The 25184-nt window shown below is 34.1% G+C and overlaps 3 protein-coding genes across 4 annotated transcripts; 1 reads left to right on the top strand and 2 right to left on the bottom strand.

Annotated features, from left to right (window-relative positions):
• Nucleotides 1-306: 306 nt before the first annotated feature.
• LOC111279992 (uncharacterized) lies at nt 307-5231 on the bottom strand. The gene is made up of 9 exons (XM_022867111.2): nt 4942-5231; nt 3927-4298; nt 3691-3831; nt 3505-3608; nt 3199-3420; nt 2547-3041; nt 1398-1828; nt 951-1044; nt 307-870 (listed from the first exon to the last, which is right to left on the bottom strand). The coding sequence occupies exons 1-9, from the start codon at nt 5110-5112 to the stop codon at nt 750-752; spliced, it is 2151 nt and encodes a 716-aa protein (XP_022722846.2). The 5' UTR covers nt 5113-5231; the 3' UTR covers nt 307-749.
• Nucleotides 5232-6023: 792 nt separating this feature from the next.
• Nucleotides 6024-10057, bottom strand: LOC111279994 (NADH dehydrogenase [ubiquinone] 1 alpha subcomplex subunit 13-A). Its single transcript, XM_022867113.2, has 3 exons — nt 9742-10057; nt 6474-6545; nt 6024-6386 (listed from the first exon to the last, which is right to left on the bottom strand). The coding sequence occupies exons 1-3, from the start codon at nt 9954-9956 to the stop codon at nt 6242-6244; spliced, it is 432 nt and encodes a 143-aa protein (XP_022722848.1). The 5' UTR covers nt 9957-10057; the 3' UTR covers nt 6024-6241.
• A 3117-nt stretch (nt 10058-13174) lies between these two features.
• Nucleotides 13175-25019, top strand: LOC111279995 (CLIP-associated protein-like). Of its 2 annotated transcripts, XM_022867116.2 has the most exons (22): nt 13175-13967; nt 14732-14881; nt 14998-15060; nt 15711-15779; nt 16076-16241; nt 16972-17133; nt 17838-17935; nt 18682-18756; nt 18921-18989; nt 19077-19162; nt 19237-19354; nt 20299-20397; nt 20492-20852; nt 20981-21088; nt 21205-22679; nt 22846-22944; nt 23071-23175; nt 23326-23400; nt 23485-23553; nt 23638-23706; nt 24068-24169; nt 24787-25019. In XM_022867116.2, the coding sequence occupies exons 1-22, from the start codon at nt 13632-13634 to the stop codon at nt 24955-24957; spliced, it is 4125 nt and encodes a 1374-aa protein (XP_022722851.2). In that variant the 5' UTR covers nt 13175-13631; the 3' UTR covers nt 24958-25019. The 2 variants fall into 2 exon arrangements, with proteins under 2 accessions (XP_022722851.2, XP_022722849.2); XM_022867114.2 differs by having other exon boundaries at nt 13315-13967; nt 18921-19162.
• Nucleotides 25020-25184: the final 165 nt, after the last annotated feature.

Raw genomic sequence — 25184 nt, 5'->3', positions numbered from 1 at the left:
ATATTTTTTAATTTTATTAAATTCATATATAATTATTATTAAAATTTTAAATCATTTCATTTTTGTATTTTATTTTCATATCTAATTCATATCATTTCAGGTTACCATATTGTATCTTAAATTGTCTAAGTTTAGGTTCAAATGATATTTGGCTTTGATATCAAGCATTTTGGACATGATCAATTGAAAAATCCATTTCAATTTTGATCTTTCAACATTTTTGACCAGTGGTCTATAAAACAATGCATCATGGTAGTAAAAACTCGAACCATCAGAATATAGGGAGGATGTGAATTAAGATGAATCTTTCATCAAATGCAAGTCTGAAGTTATTGAGAGTGCAAATATAACCACTTATTTACAACCTATAGCTCACAAAATATAGCTCACTGGTCACTTTTTACCGTCATGCTCTACTTTTCAACCAAAAAATGGAGAAACAATGCATATAGTAAACAAAAACGTTATGTCCAAAACCAAACTAGAAATATAATTATATAATTACTATACGCAATCACTAATAAAATACCAATTATTCTAATAAATGGATAACCGAAATAAATTTCCGGGTTTCATTTTTTTTCTCTTGATCTCCTTTGTCACTACCCCCATCAACTTGGAGAAATCTGTTTGTTAACTCTAATGCCTAGGTTTGAACCAAACCAAAAAGAAGCAGCAGCAGCTTGTGACTGGTACAAAATCCGAACACCCAAGTTAAATGAAGGGGTTCTTGAATCATGACATCTATACTAGTTGCAGTCTACCATACATGCAAGAATCGAATTTCGACAGAGGCACCAATATTCTTTGTATGGGATAAATAGCCATGGCATTGTTGAGGGCAGTGTGGCTCCTAAAGTAGATGCAACTCTGGAAAGACAACTAAAGTTTAAAATGCAATGTGAAAGTCCAGAACAATGAGAATGCACAAATATGTTAGATCAACTTACTTTTTACCACTAAGAAGTCCAAAAACTGATGTGGCAAAGTGTGATCGAGAGACTCCCGAAAAAGCTTTTCTGTAATGAGGCAAGACCATTTGTCCTATAAGAATTTTCCATCATGATTAGCACTATACATTCCAATGAAACGCCAAGCAAACAAAGAATTAAAAAAAAAAAAAACACACTAAAATAGAAGGAAGAGGAAGAATATTAGCTGCTTATATTCAGTTAGCAGATGAAAAGTGAAGGAAAAGAGAACTTAAAGATTTATCTTATTGCATTTCCTTTCTTCCTCCACAACTTTGTTTGGAGAAATAAGCCATTCTCATGTATTAGGTCCCTTATTGTTTTAGCAAATGGTGCATACTAAGAATTTGTTAAGAATCATCCATGGTGGCCTAGAATATCTAATGAAAATCAAGACTTTCTGAGAATAACTGATTAAGGGCTCACCTATGCTCAAATAATTGCTGTGGAGAATTGAAATCAAACTGCTAGATATCATTCTATTCATATCCACTCTTTCTGGCGCTTCTTCAAATGGCAAACTGTTTTTATCAATAAAAGCACTCCATGGAGAATCAATGCTGTTATTGTGGCAGGCTATGATTTCAAACCATATCCCCGATGGAAATCTTCTAGGTTTTATCAACCAAAGGACAATTTTAATATAAGGAGTAGCATGTATGACAGATATGATGACTTCGATAAACATACAGCTAAGGCCGATGGCTGTGTTCAGAATGGTGAAGAAAATATAGAAAACTGAGGTTGTTGGCAATAGAAGCAAAAGTGGTGTAAATAGAAGAGATCCAACAACATGTTGCTTCACGGTGTAGTCAAAACTATCTAATCTTTGACGAAGAGGATTCCACTTTCGTCCCCTAACAACAGTACAGCAGCTCTTAGTACAGCTTGAAACAATTAAATAAATTTATTGAGATCTGATATGACAGAGTTTACTTCTAATAAAATGGATAATTTTGTATGCCTTTCAAATGTTATCAGCTAAAGCTGTTGTGGACAATAAAAGATGCATAACAAAAAAAGGATAATGAAATTAGCAGGGTATATAATAAAGAAACTCCAAGCAGAGAAATTTACACTAACAGGATTCTGGACACTTTGATTAAGATGGAATAAAGTTGGGTATGGTATGTTCTTCCAGAACTTGAAAAGACATCCTTTCATGAACTCTTCCCCCCCCCCCCCCCCAACTCTCAGAAATAGGAACCATGATATCAATATGACGGTCATATTTCAGCTCTATTAGATGCAGAGATCAATTTTTATCAGGCCTGCAATGATCTATAACTATGTTCTATTTACTTTCTGAGTTTTTGTTGCACCACTATGTACAAAAACCTGCCTTCAGCAGGTCTCAAAGTCATTCAAGATCAGATTAATACAACTTCTATGAAAAAGACTCAAACCTGCCTCCTAACTGGTTCTACTATATGATAGCAATAACCCATTAGGACACAGATGTGACTACTATATTCATATTATACACAACAAAATCAAAATGATTTTAGCTTATAATAGGAATGACTGAATTAGAGGAGCCAATTAAATCCTAAATGAGAAATACTGAAGTGCTACCTGAAAAGACGCCACAAAGCTGCGAGCACATGTAACTGCTGTGAATAGAGAATAGAGATTAACCAATGAAGTGTTGAAACATGCAATGTCGCTATTGCAATCATGTCTATGACCAAAGCAGAAGGTATTGTCAACCCGAAAAGAATTGCCAATATAGCAAGTCCTTTGATGAAATAAATGAAAAAAGTACCCACAAAAATCCAAAGGGTAGACCAAATTTGAATCATATTCAGAGAAATCATGCCAAGAACTCCAGCCAATTCTGTGTTCAACTTGAAACCTGCTGGGACACCCATCAACCACACACAACCCGACCTCAACAGCTCATTTGTAGAGTCACTGGCAAAATTTGAAACCCATGAACAGACAGATTCCGTGTGCAATAAGAGTGCCAAACCAATAAAGTCTCCCATAATGATATCAACAACCAAACTTGACCACATGGAATGCTTAAGTAATGCAACTTTTTCTGCACAATCTACACTTGATTGAGACCTAACAAAAGCATTATTATATATCAGGATAATAAAAGGGAGGCATAATGAGTACTATTCTGAAACTTCATATAGAAAAGCATGCCTCAGCTCAATATGGACTGAGAACTTGATATATATCAATAAATGAATTCACATATACTCTACAGACTTGCCACCTGAGGTCATTGTCCTGAAGAAAGACTGGCCAATATAAGATCTGACAACAACGAATTTGAACATTTACCCAGGTATTGCTAAATGCCTTTGCTGATGCAGAGTATACCCATGATTGAGATCCAAAATTCAAAAAGCTATGGGAAAACTGAATAAAAATATAAAAAAGAGTAGATAACGATGCCATTGACATTGCCAATATATGCCACATGAAGGTACAAAACCTGCAAAGCCACATAATGGTACATCAGAAAATGCAGACAGACATGGCAAATGCAAGCAGCAAATGAAAGTTAGGGTGAGTTTACATCCAAATAATGGGAACATTAGGAGAGGATCTCTTGAAGCCATCATTTCTCTCAAAAACTTTCTTAGCGGCAGTGGCACTGTTGATTGCCAAAATCACTGTATCCTGCTTAAAAAAAATTTAAAATTAAAAAAAGAAAAGAAAAGAAACTGTCCTTATTCCACCAAAAGGTACTTAACTATTTTACCAAGTCATTTAAAGGCTGCTTTTGTTGAAGTTCATCAACCCACTGAGGCTCCTTAAGAGAAGTTTTCCCAAGCACAGAAGAATTCCAGAATCTCAATGAGAAATGATGTGCACCATATGTTGGAGTTTCATAGAATATCACCTAAATTTGTTGAGACAAAGCAACATGGATTAACGACGATTAAGAAATACAACTTAAAGACAATCCAAACAGTACAAGCAATCTGACTTACATACGTGGATATCACAGTGAGACACTAGTTCCCCGTTCCAATGAATATGATGCAATTTAGGAATCCAACAAACTCCCCAGGCAGGAAGATGAAAAGAATCATATGTCAGCTCGATCCAGTAATCACTTTCTATACATGTCTGTCTGCATTGTTCTAATAACCCATCAAGATTACAGCATCCAGAGCTCCACTGTCTGCAGCATTCAGTAATTCCATCAACACTGTAAGTGCCAGACTTTCTCAGATCATCCTCTTCTACTCCTTCATAAAACACTTGACCATTGCTGAGACAAGCTCTACACTGACCCAACAAAGAGAACTTGGATTTATCTTGGAGAGATACATGCATATTACCATTGGTAGAATGGAGGATCTCCTGTTTACACACACCCAAAAAAAAAAAAAATCCAACATTGTCAAAAGAAGTCCCAAATAAATTTGGCGATTCGTGTATCCGTTTCATGTAAAATATTAAAATCCACGTATTTGTACTGTATTTTATACAAAAATTGCATGTCACAATTCATGTTAACACAAAAACATAAAATACATTTTTTTTTTTTGTTTTGTTAAACTTATGTATGGTTATTGCTAAAATTTTAAACCATGTCACTTTTGTGCTTATTTTTCGTATTGTATTCGTACGGTATCACCGTTTCATGTTTGAGATTACCAGGTCTAGTCCCAAATTAAAACCATTTCCAAATACCAAAGCCAGAGACAGTATTATAACAAGCTCAGCAAGATAACAGTTCAAAACAGAAGAAGCAATTTTATTTCTTTACTTTCAAAGTACCCCTTTTTTCCCTAAGCAATTATAATTCATAAAAAAAAAATTTTAAAGAAAAAATTAATGGAAAAATAAGTGCTTTACATGGAACATTACAAGCTCGGCAAGAAATAGCTTCAAAAACAGAACAAGCAATTTTCTTTCTTTGATTTCTAAGTACCCTTTTTCCCTAACCAATTATAATTCCTAAAATATTTTTTAAAAAATGAAATCAAAATTACTACTTTACCAGGAGACGAGATTGCAGATATGAAGAAGACTCGCGATTCGAAGCGAAAGCGACGACAATGTCAAGAGAATCCGAAGAACAAGACACGAACCAGCCGAACAGAAGATTATACAAAGATGGTTTGGTCGAAGAGAGCTGCTTTGGCCACCAAATCCGACAGTTTTTTCTCATTTTTTGTTCGTTTTTACTTCATTATTATCTTCACTTGAAATTTTCCTCGAAATTGCTTTACTTTACTTTGAACGCTTCAGGATATTTTTTATAACCAGTTTAAACTGTCAATTTAATTCCACGTGTCAACCTCCGACGACGTCTGTGCCCATATTCAAGTCTAACTGATATAGTCACCCCTGGTTGCACGAACATTGCATGTTTCTCATGCTTTTTTTCTTTTCCTTTCTCTCACCGTTCTTCAAATCTCTCAGCAAAAACAAAACCTCCGCACAAAGCTTTAAGTTTTTTGTATGGAGACTGAAGAAATGCTTTGGAGAGGTGTGGGTGAAGAGGGAGGAGAAAGGAGATTCTCGCAAGGGACCCACCGGAGGTTTTTGGTAGGGACATAATGGTGATGGTACTAAGCAACCTTGACGCACGCAGCTTGGCACCATCTCCCCTTGTTTCACCTGCTTTGGCACTGTGTTGCTTCCATTGATAGGCTCTGGAGGTCCAAGGTTTTGTTCCATTTCCACCAGCCAAGTTTTGGTGTTTCTGAATTGGGGTTTTGTTTTTGTACCTGTGGGGTTGTAAAATTTATTCATTTTTGTTAAAAATTTGGGCTCCAGCCCTTGTGATTTGGGGTCTGGTGTTATGTTGGTTCTGTTAGTTTTATACGTCGGTTTTTTTCAAGCTACTGCTTGAGGGTAGCTTTAAGACTGATAATCCTGTTATCATGCATTTGGGTGATGACCATTTCGTTATTCCATAGCTTAAGGCAACTGACTTTCATGGTTACTATATGTATTTGAAAGGTACTATTATTCACAGCTTTGTGTGCATTCTGAGTTACCAGTTGACATCAACAGGATACAAATATACTAATTGACATACTAGTTTGGCTGGCAATGGCAACTGGTAGCCTTCCCTTCCCACTAACATTTCCATGAAAATTACTTCAGCTAAAATGAGGTACAAGGTAAAGAAATAATGATCATATCCGGCAATATATCCGGCAATACTCTCAATATTAAATTGGTTTCTATTCAAATTTTTTATTTCCCTTACTGTGAACAAGACCAAGCAACATAAAAAGTTTGCATGAAAAGAAACAGACCAAATCTGGACGAAGAGTCGACAAAAGGTATCACCAAACTTCCGGACGGAGCTCGCCAGTTGCAGGGGGCATCCATTTCCCAGAATTGTATACGTTTTCGCCTACTTTCCAACCTGGCACATCCTTCATCACTTCGGCCTCATACTCAAGATACTTCTTCCACTCTTTGACAAATCTAAAGAATGAAAGCAAGCAAACATGGAAATACTCTCAATACACTTTAGCTACGGAAATCGGTAAAGTAGTCTGAATGGTTAAATACCTTTCATCTTCTTCAGCTTGAAGCACTGGCAATATTGCTCTGCGTGCAGCAAACTTTTCTTCCTTGAGTGCCCTACAAAATGCATATATTTCAGTGGAATTTGGCATATGTATTCAATTTAGTTTTCCATAATAGAAACTAAATCATGGAAAAGATATGGAAATAAAGCCGCGTCAGTAATATGGGATATCCGAAATAAAAAAATCAATGAACACAACTTTCAATCTATTTATTTAGATTTGAAACATGCATTTCAGAAAAGAATATTCTAAATGAAGAGAAAAGCAATCAATTTCTTTAGGGGAGAATGAGATAAGACTGCCCTACTCCTGTCAGCCAAAACTCGGACCAAGTACATAGAATTTGCCTCCTTTTGGACTACCAACTTACCACTGACAATAGCCAATAGCCTTTGCTTGGTAAGTGCAAAAGATGCAATGCAACCAACTGATGATAACACCAAACTTAATGCAGCTTTAACCATCGACTTTTATCTGTACCTTCATTTATCTCATGCTATGATAGTTTAACTATTTATCTAAATCAAATAAATCAAGACCAGGGAATCTAAAGCATATCATCAAAACAGAAGAGACCTGAGCTTATTCCATTTTATTTATTTATTTATTTTTTGCATGCTACTTCATTTATGTCTCTTGATCACAAAGATCAATTAAATTAATGATGCAGAGAGAATCTCGAAAATCTCAATACACCAAAGATAAAGCATTGCATGGCTACCTTATTAGAATACATAAACCATCTGGCCTACCACCCATTAGAGAAGCTAAGTGCCTCAGTTGGATAAGATATGGCACCTTATGGCTAATTGCATTAAGCTTCACAATTTAACCCTCTAACATAAACAGGAAAAGACAGATAGTTCATGCTACAAGCTAGAAGCCTTACTTCCTAGTGAGTCTAAGATGGTCAAAAGCTAAGAACATAGATAAACCCACCAAATATACAGCTTTGAGATCAATTATACAATTTATTTAGTGCCTGATATTATCAATATCCATACCTGCACTAATGCAGTTGGAGAATCTCAATACACCAAAGATAAAGCATTGCATGGCTACCTTATTGGAATACATAAACCATCTGGCCTACCACCCATTAGAGAAGCTAAGTGCCTCAGTTGGATAAGCTATGGCACCTTATGGCTAATTGCATTAAGCTTCACAATTTAACCCTCTAACATAAACAGGAAAAGACAGATAGTTCATGCTACAAGCTAGAAGCCTTACTTCCTAGTGAGTCTAAGATGGTCAAAAGCCAAGAACATACATAAACCCACCAAATATACTGCTTTGAGATCAATTATACAATTTATTTAGTGCCTGATATTATCAATATCCATACCTGCACTAATGCAGTTGGAAAATCACCTTAAAATCTATATGCTCAATACAACATATAATGTGGATTAAAGCAGTTTTAAGAACCAATAAATCAGCATATGAATCCTTCATAGAACAATTGAGTAAGCATCAGAATCAACACTTGGCAAAAAAAAAAAGCATTAGGATCAACAAACAACCATTTGAATAACCACCCATGCATTCACACTCATTTACCAGGAAACCGACAATTAGAAGATCAATAAATCATCATCAACCCACAAAACAAGACCATTTCAAATGTAATCTCCTCTATATTAAATGCACATGCTAGTTTCAATATATGTCTACAATCCTTGCTACAATTGCAAGTCTAAATGCAACAAAATGTATGGATAAATGAAAGATACCTACTTGACAAACTAACTACTTGTTTTCCCCGTGAAAGGCCAACAAGTTACTAAGATCAACATATAGGCAGGCTCTTGAAACAACAAAAAACAGCACACAGGCAGGTTCATGAAATTATTATGCATTGTCTATATGTCAAGGCCAAATAATAGCACTGCCAGCAAAGTATCTCAACTTTGTCTTTCTTTTTCCTCCTATCAACTTCTTCCTAGTTTACATACAAAAAGCCATTTGAAAGAACCAGCAATCCTGATCATCACAACATTGTACATAAAATAATCAAAAGTGAACACTAACATCATTCCACAATCATAATAATCCAGACCCAAAACAGCTGTTTAATCGAACAAAAACCAATAGGATACTACTCCAGATCATAGATAATGACACCAAATTAAGAGAATGCTAATCCAAACAATTGTCCCCAATCATCAGTTCACTCCCCAAACCAACTAAATCCTATTCCATCCATCACTAGTGTAAATAAAAACAAGAAAATCCTTTAACAAAAGCACTGAAAATGAAATAATTACAGTTAATAACCCCCCAATACCCTCTGTTCCTCTACTAGTTACTAGATTAAAAAACATCTAGAAGTCTTGTGCCAGCAAGACCCTCAACAACAACAACAACAACAACTTACAAAGCCTTACATCCCATGACTCTGAAGTCAGTTGCATGAAAGGCCAAAAAAGAATCATGTTAGTCATGGGTTTGAATCTTCTTGCACCACTCATTTCTATACACAACAACCTTTTCATTTACTTCCTTGACCCTCATATCATTTTTTATTATTTGCATCCACGTCTTTCGTGGTCTACCTCTAGAAGTTTTGCTCTCTCCAAAATCTAGAAGCTCACATCTCCTAACTACTACACAGCTAGGTCTACCTTTCACGTGTCCAAACCATCTCAAGCAACCCTCTCTCATCTTTTCCTCAATTCAGATTACCCCTAATTTTCCTCAAATATCTTCATTTCTGACTTTGTCTCTTCTAGTCTTACTACACATCCATCTAAGCATTTTCATCTCAGCTACGCTCATTTTCTTTTCATGTTGTTTGCCAACAAGACCCTCAAAGGGCACAAAATATGATACTAATAATCAATAGAATCCTCCACATTTCCAACGCTAATTTGAAAAAAAAAAATCAAAACCCAAATTCCAACAATAAATTTTTTTAAAAAATCTATCTTTAAATTCCAAAAAACAACCACAGACAAAGACCCAACAGAACAAGATGTGTGACCCTAAGTTCCATGAAAGGCTAAAATGGCTTCAATTCCACCAAAAGCTTTTTAATAAAAGAGATAAAAGCAACCAAAATTATCATAATTTGAGGTCATAACAATAATTTCAAGCAACACCCAATAAAACCCAATCAAAAAGCAGCTTAAATAACCAAAAAATATATATATCAGCGTAAATTAAAAAAAAAATGAACAAAACCCAGATTAGAAAATCAAGAAAAGAAGATAAATTTAAGGGTTTTTCCAGAGAATAAAAGCAAGGACCTGCGGATCTTGTTGCCTTGGCCGACCTGGTACATCCCATAAGAGAAGGCACCAAAAGCAGCTAGAAAGATAGCCATAGCACTTGGCCCCTTGTTGGGTATCCGACGGGCGTATCGGACAGGGGCGAACCCACCCGGAGGAGGCCCATCTTGGAGGACCGGCATGTCCTTCACACTTGCCATTCCTGGCTTATTCCTTATCACTGACTCCGTCATTTTCACTTCTTCTTCTTTAGTTGTTGATCGGCTAGAGATAGAGGGTACAGAAAGTGAAGAGTCTTAGGTAATGGTGGCGTTATAGAGGGGGATGTTTTATCGAAGAGTCTTGGGTCCGTTTTGGGCTTTGCCACATGGTTGGTTAGTTTGGAGGGGAATGGCTTATATCACCCATCTGTAATTTTATCAATGCTCTTCTAAAATTTCACACAATAAATGAAAAAATGTGGGTTTTTCGTATTTTAATGATTAAACAATATTGGTTTAAGAATAGAAAATTTTAGGCTAAAAGTTTAATTTAGAATTTAACATTTGATTAATTTTTAATTAAATATATAATATTTAATTTAATTCAAATTAAGATGAAACATTTTTAAACTTACTTGAATAAAAATAAAATGTAATAAAAAATAAATTACATATTACATGTGATATTATTTGAGTCAAACCTAAACCTTAAATGTCATATCTAAAGTTTGTCTCATTTTTTAAATAAATTTATATTTATATTTATATCTATTTTATTATATTTAAAATTTATATTTAAGTTTTCTCAAATTTTGGACGGTTTTTTGAGTTTAAATGGGGAACCTAACCTTTAAAAAAATCTAATTAAAAAGTTAACTGTGTATATTATTTATATTAAAAAGTTTTTATTTGAGTAATTTTGAAAATTTTAATCTTGATTTGAATCAAATTAAATGTTATATCTTTAATTAAAAATTAATTTAAAATTTAGATCTAAATTGAGATTTAGTCTACTTTTCATTTGTTATTCATTTAATAGTTAAAATTTTATATTATATAAAACACAGTAAAATTAATGTGTAAGTCAATAACACGAATAGTTCCTGATTTTGAATCAAATATACTTTTGATCACAATTTCAAAAAGTTTTATATTGGACTTCAATTATCAAATCGTGTATTGTTTTGATTTTTTGTCAACCTAAACATATATTCTAACATTAAAGATATCATGTTTGATTTGAAAAAAATGAGAATTCTAAATGCACCCATATTTTTGTTTTATATATTTCATATATTTTTTAAAATTTTTACAAGTGAAATTATTAAAATACTCAACTCCTAAATTTTATAATTTTTGAAAATTTATTTTTGAAAAATCATAACACATATTGAAAATGCATTTTCGAAAAGTCATGTAACACGTCTCAAAAATTCATTTTTAAAAGTGTTGAAATTGAAATTTTATAAAAAATTAAAAAAATATATTAAAATTATTTGTAAATAAGTGTAACAAAAAAATTATTATTAGAAATTTATAAAATTTTAAATTAAAAATTTTACTTTGATTATTTTCATTTTAAAGAAAAAAATATCTTATGAGATTTTAATTAAATTAACGATAAAATAACAAATATAATTTTTTATAAATTTAAAATTGATCATTTTTTAGTATTTACTTTTTATATTGAATATTAAAATTATAATAATTTCAATTAAATGAACACTTTGGATAAGTCTTTCCATCTATTTATCATTATAAATTTTTTCAATTAACAAATTAGATTTTGATAAAATTATGTAGTATTCAGTAGTATTGCTTATACTATTTTTTTTATTCATAAGCATATAATGTTAATTAAGAAAATTTTTAATTTCGAGTTAATTCTAATTTTTCCAATACCCTTCATACCAGTTCTCAAATTCATACCAGATTGAGAATATGACAATGGTAATTTTGTAATATTTTGACAAAATTATATAGTATTAAATAGTATTATTTATATAGTTTTAATAAATTTTAACTCTTATATGTTGATAAGACTTGATAATTTTTTCATTACCCTTCATAACATTAAAAGATAAAATATTTAATTAAAATCTCATAAGATTTTTTTTAAAATTAAAATTGTAAAAAATATTTTTTATTAATTTTAAAATTTATAATTTTTTATAATAATAATTTTTTCATTAAACTAATTTATAAATAATTGTAACAAAATTCTTTTTGTTGTAATTTTTCATAAATTTTTACTTTTTCACATTCAAAAAATGTATTTTCAAAAAATATTATAACTTTAAAAAATTATAAATATTAAAAAACTTGTATGAGGGATATTCAAGTAATTTCAATTATAACAAATTTGAAAAAAAAAAATGAGGTGTATTTATAAAAAAAAGGGGAGGTGTGTTTAGAACTCAAAAGAAAAACGTTTTTATTTTTCTTTTATCTTTTGTACTTTTGTTGTAACATATTGATGTGAGTTGCACGTGGATCAGTCTCGCCTTTTGCATATTTCTTACATTTACTCTATGGCAAAAGCATATTTTTCCCACTAAGGTAATTTTTTATTCTCCTAATCTCTCTCTTGTTGTTTAAGGGCCAGTTGGCATCGACAAGGGCTTGATTTGGCCCAACCAACGCCACCAAATAGTTGGCTGGAGGCAGATTAGCCGCTGCCCTTGCTAATCAAGAGGAGAGAATTGAGTTTCAATTTCATTAATCTGACTTCCCCTTTATTGAATTAGCGGCGACAGGTGCCGTTATTCTCCCAACCCGAATGATGTAGGGTCGATTGGACCTGATCCGATCCTCGCTGATGCTAATTCGTCTTTGCCGACGGGGAATGAGAAGAAGAAAAAGAAGAGAGGAAAACGAAAAAGAAAAAAGGAAAAAAGAAAAATGTTTTTTTAATATGTTAGTAGACAATGTAAGAACAATCGATTTCGTAGTCGAAAAGATCAAAATAATTATACATTTTGGCAATTGAAGATCAATATAAAACTTTTTGAAAATTAAGACCAAAATAATATTTAACTTGAAATTCAAAATCCATTTGCAGTATTTATTTTTAATATTTTTAATTAATTTTTTTTTCAAATTTAATTTTTGAACATTTGATTTAATAATTAATTTATGATCTCAATGTATGAAAATCAAGTTTTGACTTTTAAATTTTTGATTTAATGATTAATTTACGATCTCGTTATGAAATCTAAAGCCATCACGAATCATCAGAAGAAAGACACCAAAAGGATAAGATATTTTCTTCATATTTTACTTAACATTTTATGAAAAAACATATCTTTAATTTTCTTACATTTTCTGCCAAATAAAATAAAACCAATTTCTTCAAATTTCTGTTAAAAAAAAAAAAAAGAAAGAATGTATATGAAAATCAGAAAAGAAATTAAAGGGTTTTTTTGTTTTGCCTAACCATATAAAAGGGGTTGAGATGGCTTGTTTATGCTAGTGTGTAAAAGAAACCTCATTTGGGAAAGAAAAATAAAACTGCCCTGTTCAAGAAATTAAAAATTTTTAATACATTAGTTTAGCCAAAAAAAAAAAAAACTTAAGACATTATATTATGAATCATTTAAATTATATAGACACGATTAAATTACACTCTTTTTGTTTATTGTAGCCGTAGAAAAATCTGAGTTAGAGCATTAATCAATCAAATCTAGGAAGAAATACTAACAGGGCGTTGTTCTTTTCTTCATTCTCACGTTGTAGAAGGCTGAAAAAGCTTCATCTTTAGTAGGCTGGCTTCTTGGGCAACCAATTTGTACACTCCATATTTATTGCTTTGTCCTCACCCTCACTCCACACTCCTCACTCCTCACTCCTCACTCCTCACTCAACTCCAAACTCAAACTCCCAACGGTCAGTTCTTCTCATAGATCTTTCATTTTCAGCTTGAACCCAATGGAGAAGCCTCTTGAACTGGCACGTTCCAAGGACCCAAAGGACCGAGCAACAGGGGCAGAGCTTCTTCATTCTCTTCTCCAGTCTTCCACCAAACCTTTGTCTTCCTCTGACGTCGAATCTCTCGTGTCAGCTTGTCTTGACCTCCTCAATGACCCATCTAACTTAAAGGCCTCTTTGGGAGCTCTACAGTGTCTAGCATCTGCTGCCGTGCTCTCAGCTGACCATTTGAAGCTGCATTTTGATGGGGTTTTGCATACTGTTGTGGAGTGTTTAGGGGATGACAAGCAGCCTTTGCGTGATGCAGCTAGAGGGTTGTTGTTGACTTTCATGGAGGTTTGTTGGTTTCTTTTCTTTTCCGTTACAAGTAATGATTTAAAATGCAGTTAACTTTTTAATACCTTGGAGTTTTCTGGGTTTTCTGGTGATTCCTCTAAGTTCATTTCCTTTTGAATTACAGATTTTTATTATTTTTTGTTTTCTCTGGTTGATGAAGACTTAATTTGGTCAATTTTAGTTTGTCACATTTATACCTCTTTATCATTCACTCTTTTATGTTGTGCTGTTAATCTTTTGAAAGTGAATTTATAGTGTTTAATTTTGTCAATTCAGTTGTCTCCCGTTGACCTGCATTTTCATTTGACTTTATGATTTTCCATTGGGGCTCGTGGAATTGCTGGTTGCTATAGGCTGATTTGATCTGCTTTTGGCATAATTATAGATAACATTCTTCAATTTGATCTGATCCATTACTTTCTATTTTGTGCATTAATTTGTTGATTTGTTCAGTATGTTGCTTTGCACGTGTAGGATGTTAACAGACGAACTTGGTGTTGATAAGGGCTGAATTTCGCCTAAGCAGCTTGTGTTACATTCTTATGAGCTCTTTACCTTTTTTCGATAATATCTCCAGCCATTTTTATATGATTGAACTCTGATTTATACTTTTTATAGAACCCCCACTCTTACTCCCAATACCTTCTCCCCCCCCCCCCCCCACTCCCTTTCTTTTTATCTTTTGACAAAACTTTATTAAATTGGGAGAGTTGTAAATGAAATAGGTGGACCTGATTGCGTGTAATTAATCATTAATCCTGTAGGTTTCTTCTCCAACTATCATTGTTGACAAATTTGGGCCTGTCACCTGGGTGCATAACAGCTTGAGAATTCGTGAAGAGTTTCTGAAGATTGTCACTTCTGCCATCACTGTGTTTGCATCTATGGAGTTCATGAAGGCTATTCTTCCTCCTGTATGTCCATAGGGCCTAGTGGCTTAGGAATAAATAACTTTCAGGTGCCGTTCTTTTCAGAAAATTTGTTCTGTTTATACTCATTAAGGTTTTTTTTTTTTTTTTGTTTTTTTCAGGTATTGCAGATGTTGAATGACTCAACTCAGAGCATTAGAGAAGCAGCTACGTTGTGCGTTGAGGTAATTGCCATTATGAGTTCAGGCAGTTCTCTTTTAATTGGCCAAATAGTTTTTGTTATAGAAAATGCAAAATAAACACCTTTTTCTCTTTAATATAGGTGCATTCAGGTCTTTTTTCTTCTTTCTCTGAAACTGCAGCTACGCATAAAAAACTCCTACTCATAATTCTTCCGTTTGTTGTTACATGCATGAATGTGCCATACATAAATCTATATGTGTGTGTGTGTGTGTGTTTTATGATTCTTTCCAAGACCTATTTTATCTTTTCAACTACAGTTGTGGTTAGTTGTCCCCAATCACCCCTGGCTCCATTGTTCTGCCTCAGATCAAGTCATCAGCTTAATACAAATTTCTCTTTCCCTCTTTTATTTTTGCTTTGATTTATTTTTTTCTTTAAATAAGAAAAATGAGACTGGCCAGTTGGAACACTTCTCATTGTTTCTGGGTGTGAGTAAGATGAATAAGGCATTTCTGCATTATGCTACCAAAGTTCCAAGTCACTTGTTTCAATCAACTCCTTTTACTTTGCGCTGTCTATGTTTTCTTCTTTGATGTAGATAGATAATACATTTGAGTTCCCTAGTCCTTCAGGATCATATAATGCAAAGAATGAGGCAGGTCACTTTAATTAATTAATTGTTTATTTTCAGGAAATGTATATGCAGTTTGGGCCTCAATTTCTTGCTGAACTCCAGCAAAACAATCTTCCCTCATCAGTGGTAATGTTATGCATTATTGCTTTTGGCTATTTCGTGGTTTTTTCTAACCATTATGGTAATGGTAGTAATTTTTGTGGTTTTTTTGTGAAGTGATTAGGGCCTTCTGGATCACTAAAACCTTTATATTTTATTTAAAAGGATTTGATTGAATTTATACATTGTTTATTTTCATTTCTTACATGTTTTAATTACATTGTAGATTGGAACCAACGTTGAGTAGTTGGAAAATTGTTCTGCTAACTACTTGGCAGTTTCCTGTGATTATCATTCTCATAAAGTGCAATCCTTCACTGCAGTTAGGAGATATTAATAGCAGACTACAGCAGATAGAGCCAAAGGTTTGCAGTTCCAATGGACTTGTGTGGTGTACTTCCCCTGATGGAGTTGACTTGGTCAAGGGGAACCAAGCAGAGACCAGTCCTAAGACAAAGGGTTCTGTTAAAGAGGTATCTGTTTCTGGAGGTAAGCTCGCATACCTCAGCTCATACGCAATGCCACAATATGATGCAACTTGTTTGAATTTTCTAGTATTTTTTTCTAGGATGTATAATGTTTTCATATGATTTCATCAGGAAGCTGGCCAAAATTTCTTTAAATTTAGTGATTATGTCAGTAGAAATAAAGTTGTTAGGATTTTTAATTTAATGTTTCCAAACTGCATGGAACCAAAGATAAATAAGGGTTAATGTTACGAATGGCCCCTAAACTATAATAAAATTTTCAATGTGATGCTTGAACTTTAAAAATTTCTAATATGGTACCTAAATTATTAATATGTTAATTAATGTTGTACTAACTAACGTGGTTAGCTCCAAATGATGACACCTAGAGGATAAAGAGCCATCCAAGTACTGCATTAGTTAACGGATTCATATTTCAGGTACTACATTAGAGATTTTTAAAGATTAGGTACCATATTGAATATTTCACTTTAATTCAGGTGGCACTCGTAAAATTAACCCAATAAATAAATAAAACAAAGTGCTATGACTATTAGTAGTTTGGTTTACAATTCCACTTCAAATTTGATTCATGAAGTATTAATATTGTTGCCATTAACTGTAGATTATCCTGTGATTCCTTTTGTTAGAAGTTTACCTTAGTTTGAGCACCTTCTGTGTTGTTTTGCTGTCAAATTAGTTAGGTTACAGTGGCATGACCCACTAATATGCTTATTTAATGTGTTATATAGGAGAGATTGACTTAACAGATAAACCGGTAGTTCCAGTTACTTTATACTCTGAAAAGGAGCTACTAAGAGAAATGGAGAAGATTGCATGTATGCTTACAGGGGAAAATGATTGTTCTTTTCGAATAGCTGCCATGCAACAAGTTAAAGCTCTTGTCATTGGAGGTTTGTGTTATTTATCACTTTGTTCTTCTTCTCTCTAAGTTTACTCAAGCTAAGCTTGTTTGACCTTGATCATGCTAACTCAAGCTTGAATTTTTAACTTTGAGCTAGTGCTTGAGTCGTATACTTCCACTAGTTTAGTTCATGCTTGTTTATGGACTGAGATGCTGAGGTTGTTTATGAACCTAAGCTTGTTTACCAGCTCAAATCAAGATAATTTACTTAATAATAAAAAAAATATATTGTTTTCATTTGAAGATTAAACTAAAATGGCCAACCGAAAACAAAGATATGCCAAATATTTAACACTAAATAAGAGCTAATTAAGCCTTTCTCCATTAGGTGGGGTTTGGCTAAATGGGTCCTATCATGCCTTGCTGCGTTATTTGGAAACATGTGCTCCAGAAGTACATGAAAGATCCCTTATGATACTTTGCAGCCTGTTCATTTTTCACCAGGCTAAATATCCAAGACTAAATTTTGAAATGGGTGCTCTTGACTGCATGATAACTTTGAAATTGATGTTCTATAGTTGCGTTGGACAGCGTGCGTGTCTTTAAACTTGAAAGTGGAAACTAGTTTTTCTCATATGGTGAAATTTATGTGAAATGCAAATGCATTCATATGCTAAAAACATTCTATAGTCATGATGCTGTGGGGCTTACAATGTATGTTAAGTATTTAATTCTCTATTTTTTTTCTGTTAGGTGCTGTTGATTATCCTTGCTTTCATGCTCTCTTGAAGCAACTTGTTGCACCTCTTTGCAGACAGTTATCTGATCGAAGGTCTAGCATTGTAAAGCAGGTTTGTTGAACTTGCCTGCAAAGACTGATAACTCAGTAATTAGAAACTGTGCTGTCACTGATATGGTTTCCTCTGCTGGTTGCCATTGAAGGTCAAATCCTTCCATGGCCTGAAAACCCTTCTCTGCATTTAATGATATTTTGCATCATGCATTAGCAATTTCTTCATGTCCAAGATTTGTCTTTTATAATTTTATTTTACCGGTATTCTTCAATTAGTTAAAGTGATGTAATATCCTGGAGGATGCCATGCTTACCTGCTTTTGCAAATGTCTGAGCTTCTAATTTCATATCTCCCTGCTGCTTGCCCCGTCTATCACAAGCATAGAGTACCCTTTACCTATATCCAGATAGCCTACGGAACACTGAAGGCTATAGTTAATGTTGATTATAGAAGAGATACAACAACAAATGATCAATAAAATCTTAAGGCACAGATTGAGATATAAGATGAGTTTTAACTAACAAATGATGCTATGTTTTAAACAGCCAAATATATAACTGTTTAATGCTAACATATTTTTAATTTGTTTCAGCACTAAGTATTGGACATTCTTTTAGCAAATCAAATAATAAAATACATAGAAATAGACATAGTAAAGTTAAAATGAATAAATTCATAATACGCAGATTGGAATTTAAGATAACTAAAATACAAAAACAGAATCATGTATCTTGGAGCAAATTACAGAACTTGTTTATTCTTCAAAACAAGTGTTGTTCTAAACTCCTTCTTGTTTCCCTCAGGCCTGTCATCTCTTAAGTTTCTTGTCGCAAGAGTTGTTGGGAGATTTTGAGGCTTGCGCAGAAATGTTCATTCCGGTAAGAATGTTTTCTTGTCTGATAAAAATACCAGTAAATATGGTAGCTTTAGCCGGTCACAACTCACAACATCCTCAATACTATGCTTACATATTTTTTTCTTTTAAACATATGGTTGCTTCTGAGTTCTGAGTTCCAACATTATCATTTGATACCCTTCTTAGGTCCTTTTCAAGCTGGTTGTGATAACTGTTCTTATAATTGCTGAATCTGCGGACACCTGCATCAAAACAGTATGTGCAGACAATATGAAAATCTCTGTAACTTTTTTTCTGTTTTTTACCTGGTTGCTTGTATTGATGCATTTCTTCACTGTCCAGATGCTGCGTAATTGCAAAGTTTCCCGTGTGCTTTCTCAAATAGTTAATCATGCAAAACATGACCGCAATGCAGTACTCCGTGCTAGGTTTTTTATTCCTTCCCTAATTACCTATGCATAATAACTATGGATCCTCTCACAACTCTCATTCTCAATTACAGATGCTGTGAGTACTCACTTCTGATGCTAGAGTATTGGGCTGATGCGCCAGAAATACAGAGATCAGCTGATCTTTACGAGGATCTCATAAAATGCTGTATAGCAGATGCAATGAGTGAGGTATTGCTTTCATAGTTGTTTTTATTGTCAAGAAGGAAACTAGATTCTGATATATTAGATTTGTATTTATAATTATATATCTCATTCTCGTTATGTCCAGAAAGTTGAACATAGATCTTTTGATATGATGAGAGAATGACATAGATTTTGGATTTAACCAAAGAATGTCAGTACAGCTGGAAAAAGTAGCTACTATGTTCATTTTTGTTTCTTTCATCTTTTTAATGAGAACTCTTATCTTCATTATTTGTTCATGCATTCTCTTTAAACTTGGGTTCATGCTGCTTTGTCTTATAGAACAGTTCCTAGAAGTCTCAAGTCTCATGCTGCAATTCCTGTTGGCAATTATAACCATCTGTAGTTAGTTTTATTTGACCTGAAAGGAGTTTTAGATTGAAAGAAACAGTAAAGTGGGTAAGAATATAGAAAGGTAGGTGATGCAGGTACTAACTACAAAAAAGCGGCTATTTCTGTTGCAATGGATTATTGCTCAAGTTTGTGAAAGTTAGAATATATCATGAAATGGTTATGTCATTGAAATTTACTTTTAGGATTTGGCTAAGAGTTTGGTTATTTATGTAGGTTATAAAGAGTTATTTGCACTGCAAGGACTAGGTGGGAACTTTGTTTCATTATTTCTTTTCCTTGTTTGTTTTTTCTTTTTTCTTTTGAAGTTTTACTTCTTAATCTTTGTTTTCCTTGTTCTTTGAGTTTCAGGTTGATTTTAACTGTCACTCTTCTTCTTGCTTCTTTTTAATTGCTCTTTTTGTGGGGGAAGGGGTAATGCTGTCATTCCTCCTTGGTTATTAGATTCCATGTCCTTACACACTGAGCATTTACCATCTATTGTTGGTTCTGCATTATATAAATATATATATATATATATTCTATAGAAATTATGCTCAATGATGTGGTTTATCTCCGATAATCTTGGACAATGAAAGGTACGGTCAAATGCTAGACGTTGCTACAGAATGTTCAAGAAAACTTGGCCAGAACGTTCTCAGGAACTATTTCTGTCCTTTGATCCTGTCATCCAAAGGGTATAAACTTCTTTTCTTTTCTTTTCTTTTTTTTATCTAATTCCCACTTTTGGTTGATGGATTGGTTAAATTATATAGTTTATTTATCAAACAGATGATAAATGATGAATATGGGGCCACACACAGACGCCACCCTTCTCCTTCAATTCGAGGAAGGGATGTCCGTAAATCCCATAAGGCTTTTCAAGCACCTACGTTTACAGATTTACCTGGACCTGGAACTTCTATAGTTACCACCATGGATCGGAGCAGGGCTGTGCCAGTAGGCATTCCTCTATCCTCTGGTCCATTTTTCTCAGAAGTGAAGTCACATGGAAATGGTACTGAAAGAACTTTTGAGAACATTCCACATGCAAACAAACAGAGGACGCCTGCAATTCAAAACGTGCTTGCTGGTTTAGATATATCTGAGAAACACAATTTTCAAAAGAAGCGGTCAGCTAGCTTGGATTTAGGTATATGCTAAGTAGCTCAAGAAATCCATTGAGAGCTTTCCATATCACACTCATGGAGCTAGTGTTTCCTTTGTGTCTAATATGTTCCTCAATGTGGATGCAAATTTTCTTTGTGGTTCCTAGTGCAGGAGTTGACCCTCTTTCAGTTCGTGGCCTTCCTTTCTTCTCTACTGTCACTGCTTCAGCTGTTACTGCAAATGCTATTTTCACTGACTCAACTGCATCAACTGTTAAAGGTAGGAGTTCTGTTGTCGGTTTTATATGCATTTCTTCTGACCTCATTCAAGCTTCAAGAGATTTTGATAAGGCGATTTTCTCACTGCTCTAGTCTAACCATTGAACCTTTTTTTAGCTTTTTCATCTTCAAATTCAGTGAAGCAAGCTTTAGAGAAACTGGGAGGTGGTTTTATGGAAGAGCACTCTGACGAAAGGTTTGCCAGGAAATCAGTAAATAAGCATATTGACAGACAGCATGTAGAGACATATTCTAAGGATGCCAATTTTAGGGACTCGCAGGGTAATATTATTCCTAACTTCCAAAGGCCACTTTTAAGAAGGAATATATCTGGTCGAGTTTCTGGAAACAGTAGAAGCTGTCTGAACGATAATCAGATATTACTTGGTGAAATGTCAAACTATGTGGATGGTCCAGCATCACTCCAGGAGGCTCTGACAGAGGGTCTCAGTCCAAATTCTATTTGGTCTGCTAGGGTTGCTGCTTTTAATTATGTCAGAAGTCTCCTGCAGCAGGACCAAAAAGGTGTCCAAGAAGTTGCACAGAATTTTGAGAAAGTCATGAAGTTGTTTTTCCAACACTTGGATGATCCCCACCATAAAGTTGCACAGGCTGCTCTCTCTGCTCTTGCTGATATAATTCCAGCATGTAGAAAACCTTTTGAAAGTTATTTGGATCGAATCTTACACCATGTGTTTTCAAGGTTAATTGATCCCAAGGAATTAGTTCGGCAGCTATCTGTAACGAATTTGGAAGTTGTGAGCAAAGCCTATGGTATAGATTCTCTTTTACCTGCTTTGCTCCGTGCATTAGATGAACAGAGATCACCAAAGGCAAAACTGGCTGTTATAGAATATGCTATTGATTCCTTCAAGAAGAATGCCATGAATTCTGAAGGTGCCGCTAATAGTGGCATTCTAAAGCTGTGGCTTGCTAAATTGATAACTTTGATCTATGATAAAAACACAAAACTAAAAGAAGCAGCCATTTCTTGCATTGTTTCTGTACATACTAACTACGACTCAACTGGTGTTTTACACTACATCATGTGTATGTCAGTCGAAGAGCAAAATTCTCTAAGGCGAATTCTTAAGCAGCAAACTCCTCGAATTGAAATGGATCTTATGAACTTCTTGCAGAACAAGAGAGAAAGGCCACGTCCTAGAAACATTCATGAGCCATCCGATATTGGACTCTCTCCTGAGGATGAATATACTGGTGCATTGAAGAAAGTTTATTATTTTGGAAGGTATTCTTCAGGTTCTGGTGATATTGATAGCGGCAAGAAGTTGTTCTCCATCCAAGAACCAGCGCAAATTTTAGAATGTATTGCTACTGGTTCTGATGAAAATGTGGAATCCACTATGAGCCACCCTGATGGTGTTGATTATGAAAATGTTAAGGATAATTACTTGCCTTCATCATGTTTTGACATGAATACAGTGACAAGCTCTAATTATCCTGGAGTAAGCAGTTCCAATGTTGGTAGTGACACTTTTGTTGATGTCAATCATAATCGTGAGAAGTCCAAAAATATAAAGATTTGCTCTTCTCTAAAATCACGTATCATCATTCCTCAAATTCTTCACCAGGTGAACTATGAATGTTAGAGGTCCCTTTCATTAACCCTCCCCCCGTTTTACTTGTCCCTTTCTCTGAAAAGCAAATTTTATCAGAGTAATTTTGTTTTTGTTTTTATGTTATTGTCTACAAACGAATAAACTCATTGCCTTACTTATTACTCTTGGTTTTTTCTAGATTTCTAACAATAAAGACAGTGCAACTGTTAGACAGCAGGCACTTCAGCAACTCATAGAGGCTTCCATGGATCGTAACTATTATTCCATATGGACAAAGGTATAATCTAATTGAAATTCATGATCCATTCATTTGATGGAATCTTAATTAGTAACATGTTGAAGGGAGTGACATAAAGTCTTAGCAGCAATATGCTGATGATGGTGGATGATTATTTATTTGCAGCATTTCAATCAGATTCTGAAAGTTGTTGTTGAGGTGTTGGATGATCCTGATTCTTCAACTAGGGAATTCACCTTGCAGTTAGTGGCTGACATGGTGAACAAACAGGTTTGTGGAACTAAAACTTTCTATGCATCAAATGAAGTTCTGAATAGTTTTATTCTCTCCAAAATTTTCTTATGTTTTTATTATTTTCTAATGTGTTTTTAGTTTTTATTATTTTCTAATGTGTTTTTAATCTATGTTTTGTGAATCCAGAAAGATGAGATGGAAGATTCTATTGAAATTGTAATAGAAAAGTTACTTCATATCGCAAAGGATGCAGTTTCCAAGGTGCCATTTTTTTCATCAGTTTAATAGACTAAGACCTAATCTTACCCCTTCCCTGAATCTAATACGTTCAGATTTTGTGTTCAGGTTTCAATTGACGCAGAGAAATGCTTATCTATTATTTTATCAGAATATGATCCTTTTAGCTGTCTGAGTGTATGTCTACTCAACTTTCATGAGTTTTTTTGCACTAATGTTGAATTCTTCTGACATAATTTTGTTTCATTTGCTGAGTTGCAGGTTATTGTAGCCCTGTTAATCACCGAAGATGAGAAAACTCTTATTATCTGCGTCAAGAAATTAACCAAGGTATTCCTTAGCTGATTATATCTTTATGATGTCTTGAGGTGCTGAAGTTTAATGATGAAAAAATGGTTTATTGAAACTAAAGGTGCAAAACACTAGAATTTTTCTTTTTGTTTTGTTGGGAGTGGGGGGGGGACCGATAGTGTTTGTCAACTATAAACAGTTCATCCAAATAAGAATGACAAAATGAAATATCAAAATAAATAAGAAATATCATCTAGTTGTAACCTTATATTCAAGTAAGGTGTCTTCACCTATGGCCAATAATTTTAAGTTGGATGCATACCATTCTATTAAATCCCCAAGTAGTTGTTTACCTTGTTTCATTGTCTCGTAATAGACTCATTTTTTCTGCTTTTGCAAGCTTGTGCACCGGCTTTCTCAAGAGGAACTACTGGCTCAGCTACCTTCATTTTTACCAGTTCTTTTTGATGCATTCAGCAATCAGAGTGCTGAAGTTCGCAAGGTAAAACTTTTTGCTTGTTGGTACATTTGGTGCGGATGTGTAGTGTTTCCAGATAGCTATAGAAGTGCACTTTGAACTTAGAAACCTGTTGATGGCCGAAAAATATACTTAAAACCCTTTTTGGTGTAGGGACATGTGCTGCAGATATGTTCTTTGTTTTGGATATCTCTAGGAGTTTAATTTGAGCTTAGATCCCTCACATACATAGAATGGTATAGCCACTGATCACCAATTAAGTTACACCTTAGCCATAAGTTTCTTCAAGTCCATCTTGCTGCAATCCATTTGTGGACAATGATATTTAGAACTGATCTGTCAGAGTTGCATATTAAAAGTTTTATTATATTTTACTTTTCAGTGAATATGCTAGGTAACATATCTGAAATGACATTTAAGTATTAGAGATCTGAATGCTAAAAGAATTTCGAGCTTCAGACAATAAAAGAATGCAGAAAGGCAGCATTTGGCTATTCATCCAAGTGCCTAACTACCAATTGATTGAATAATCAGTCAAATTAAAACATAATCACAACTTGTTTAGGTTTCTCCTTGACTGGTATTAATTTATCAACCATGCTCACTATTTTCAATCATCTATTTGGCCATGTTGGTAGCAGACTGTTGTTTTCTGCCTGGTCGACATTTATGTCATGCTCGGGAAGGCATTCCTGCCATACTTGCAGGATCTAAATGGTGCACAGTTGCGTCTGGTGACTCTTTATGCCAACAGAATTGCACAGGCCAGAAAAGGAACATCTGTTGAAGCAATCAATTTGCCAACAGCTTGAATATGTGAACTAGGGTTTTCAATGTATTGTTTATTCAATTAATGAATTTACATTTTCATGTATATGTCTTTGGTCTTCTTGTGCTTTTGAGTTGCAATAGGAGGGTGAAAATCTAGCAATAGTATCTATTTGTTAATTGGAATGGGAGAAATGGAGCAACTTGTAGATTGCAAGGCTTTGTTGGGGTTGACCTGTTGCCTTGTCATACAAGAAAGTGTTCTCTGGCT

This window comes from Durio zibethinus, chromosome 27, assembly GCF_047325235.1.
Source record: "Durio zibethinus cultivar Kanyao isolate XHJ-2024 chromosome 27, ASM4732523v1, whole genome shotgun sequence".
Taxonomy (NCBI): Eukaryota; Viridiplantae; Streptophyta; class Magnoliopsida; order Malvales; family Malvaceae; genus Durio; species Durio zibethinus.
This window is presented reverse-complemented; position numbering and strand designations above follow the sequence as displayed.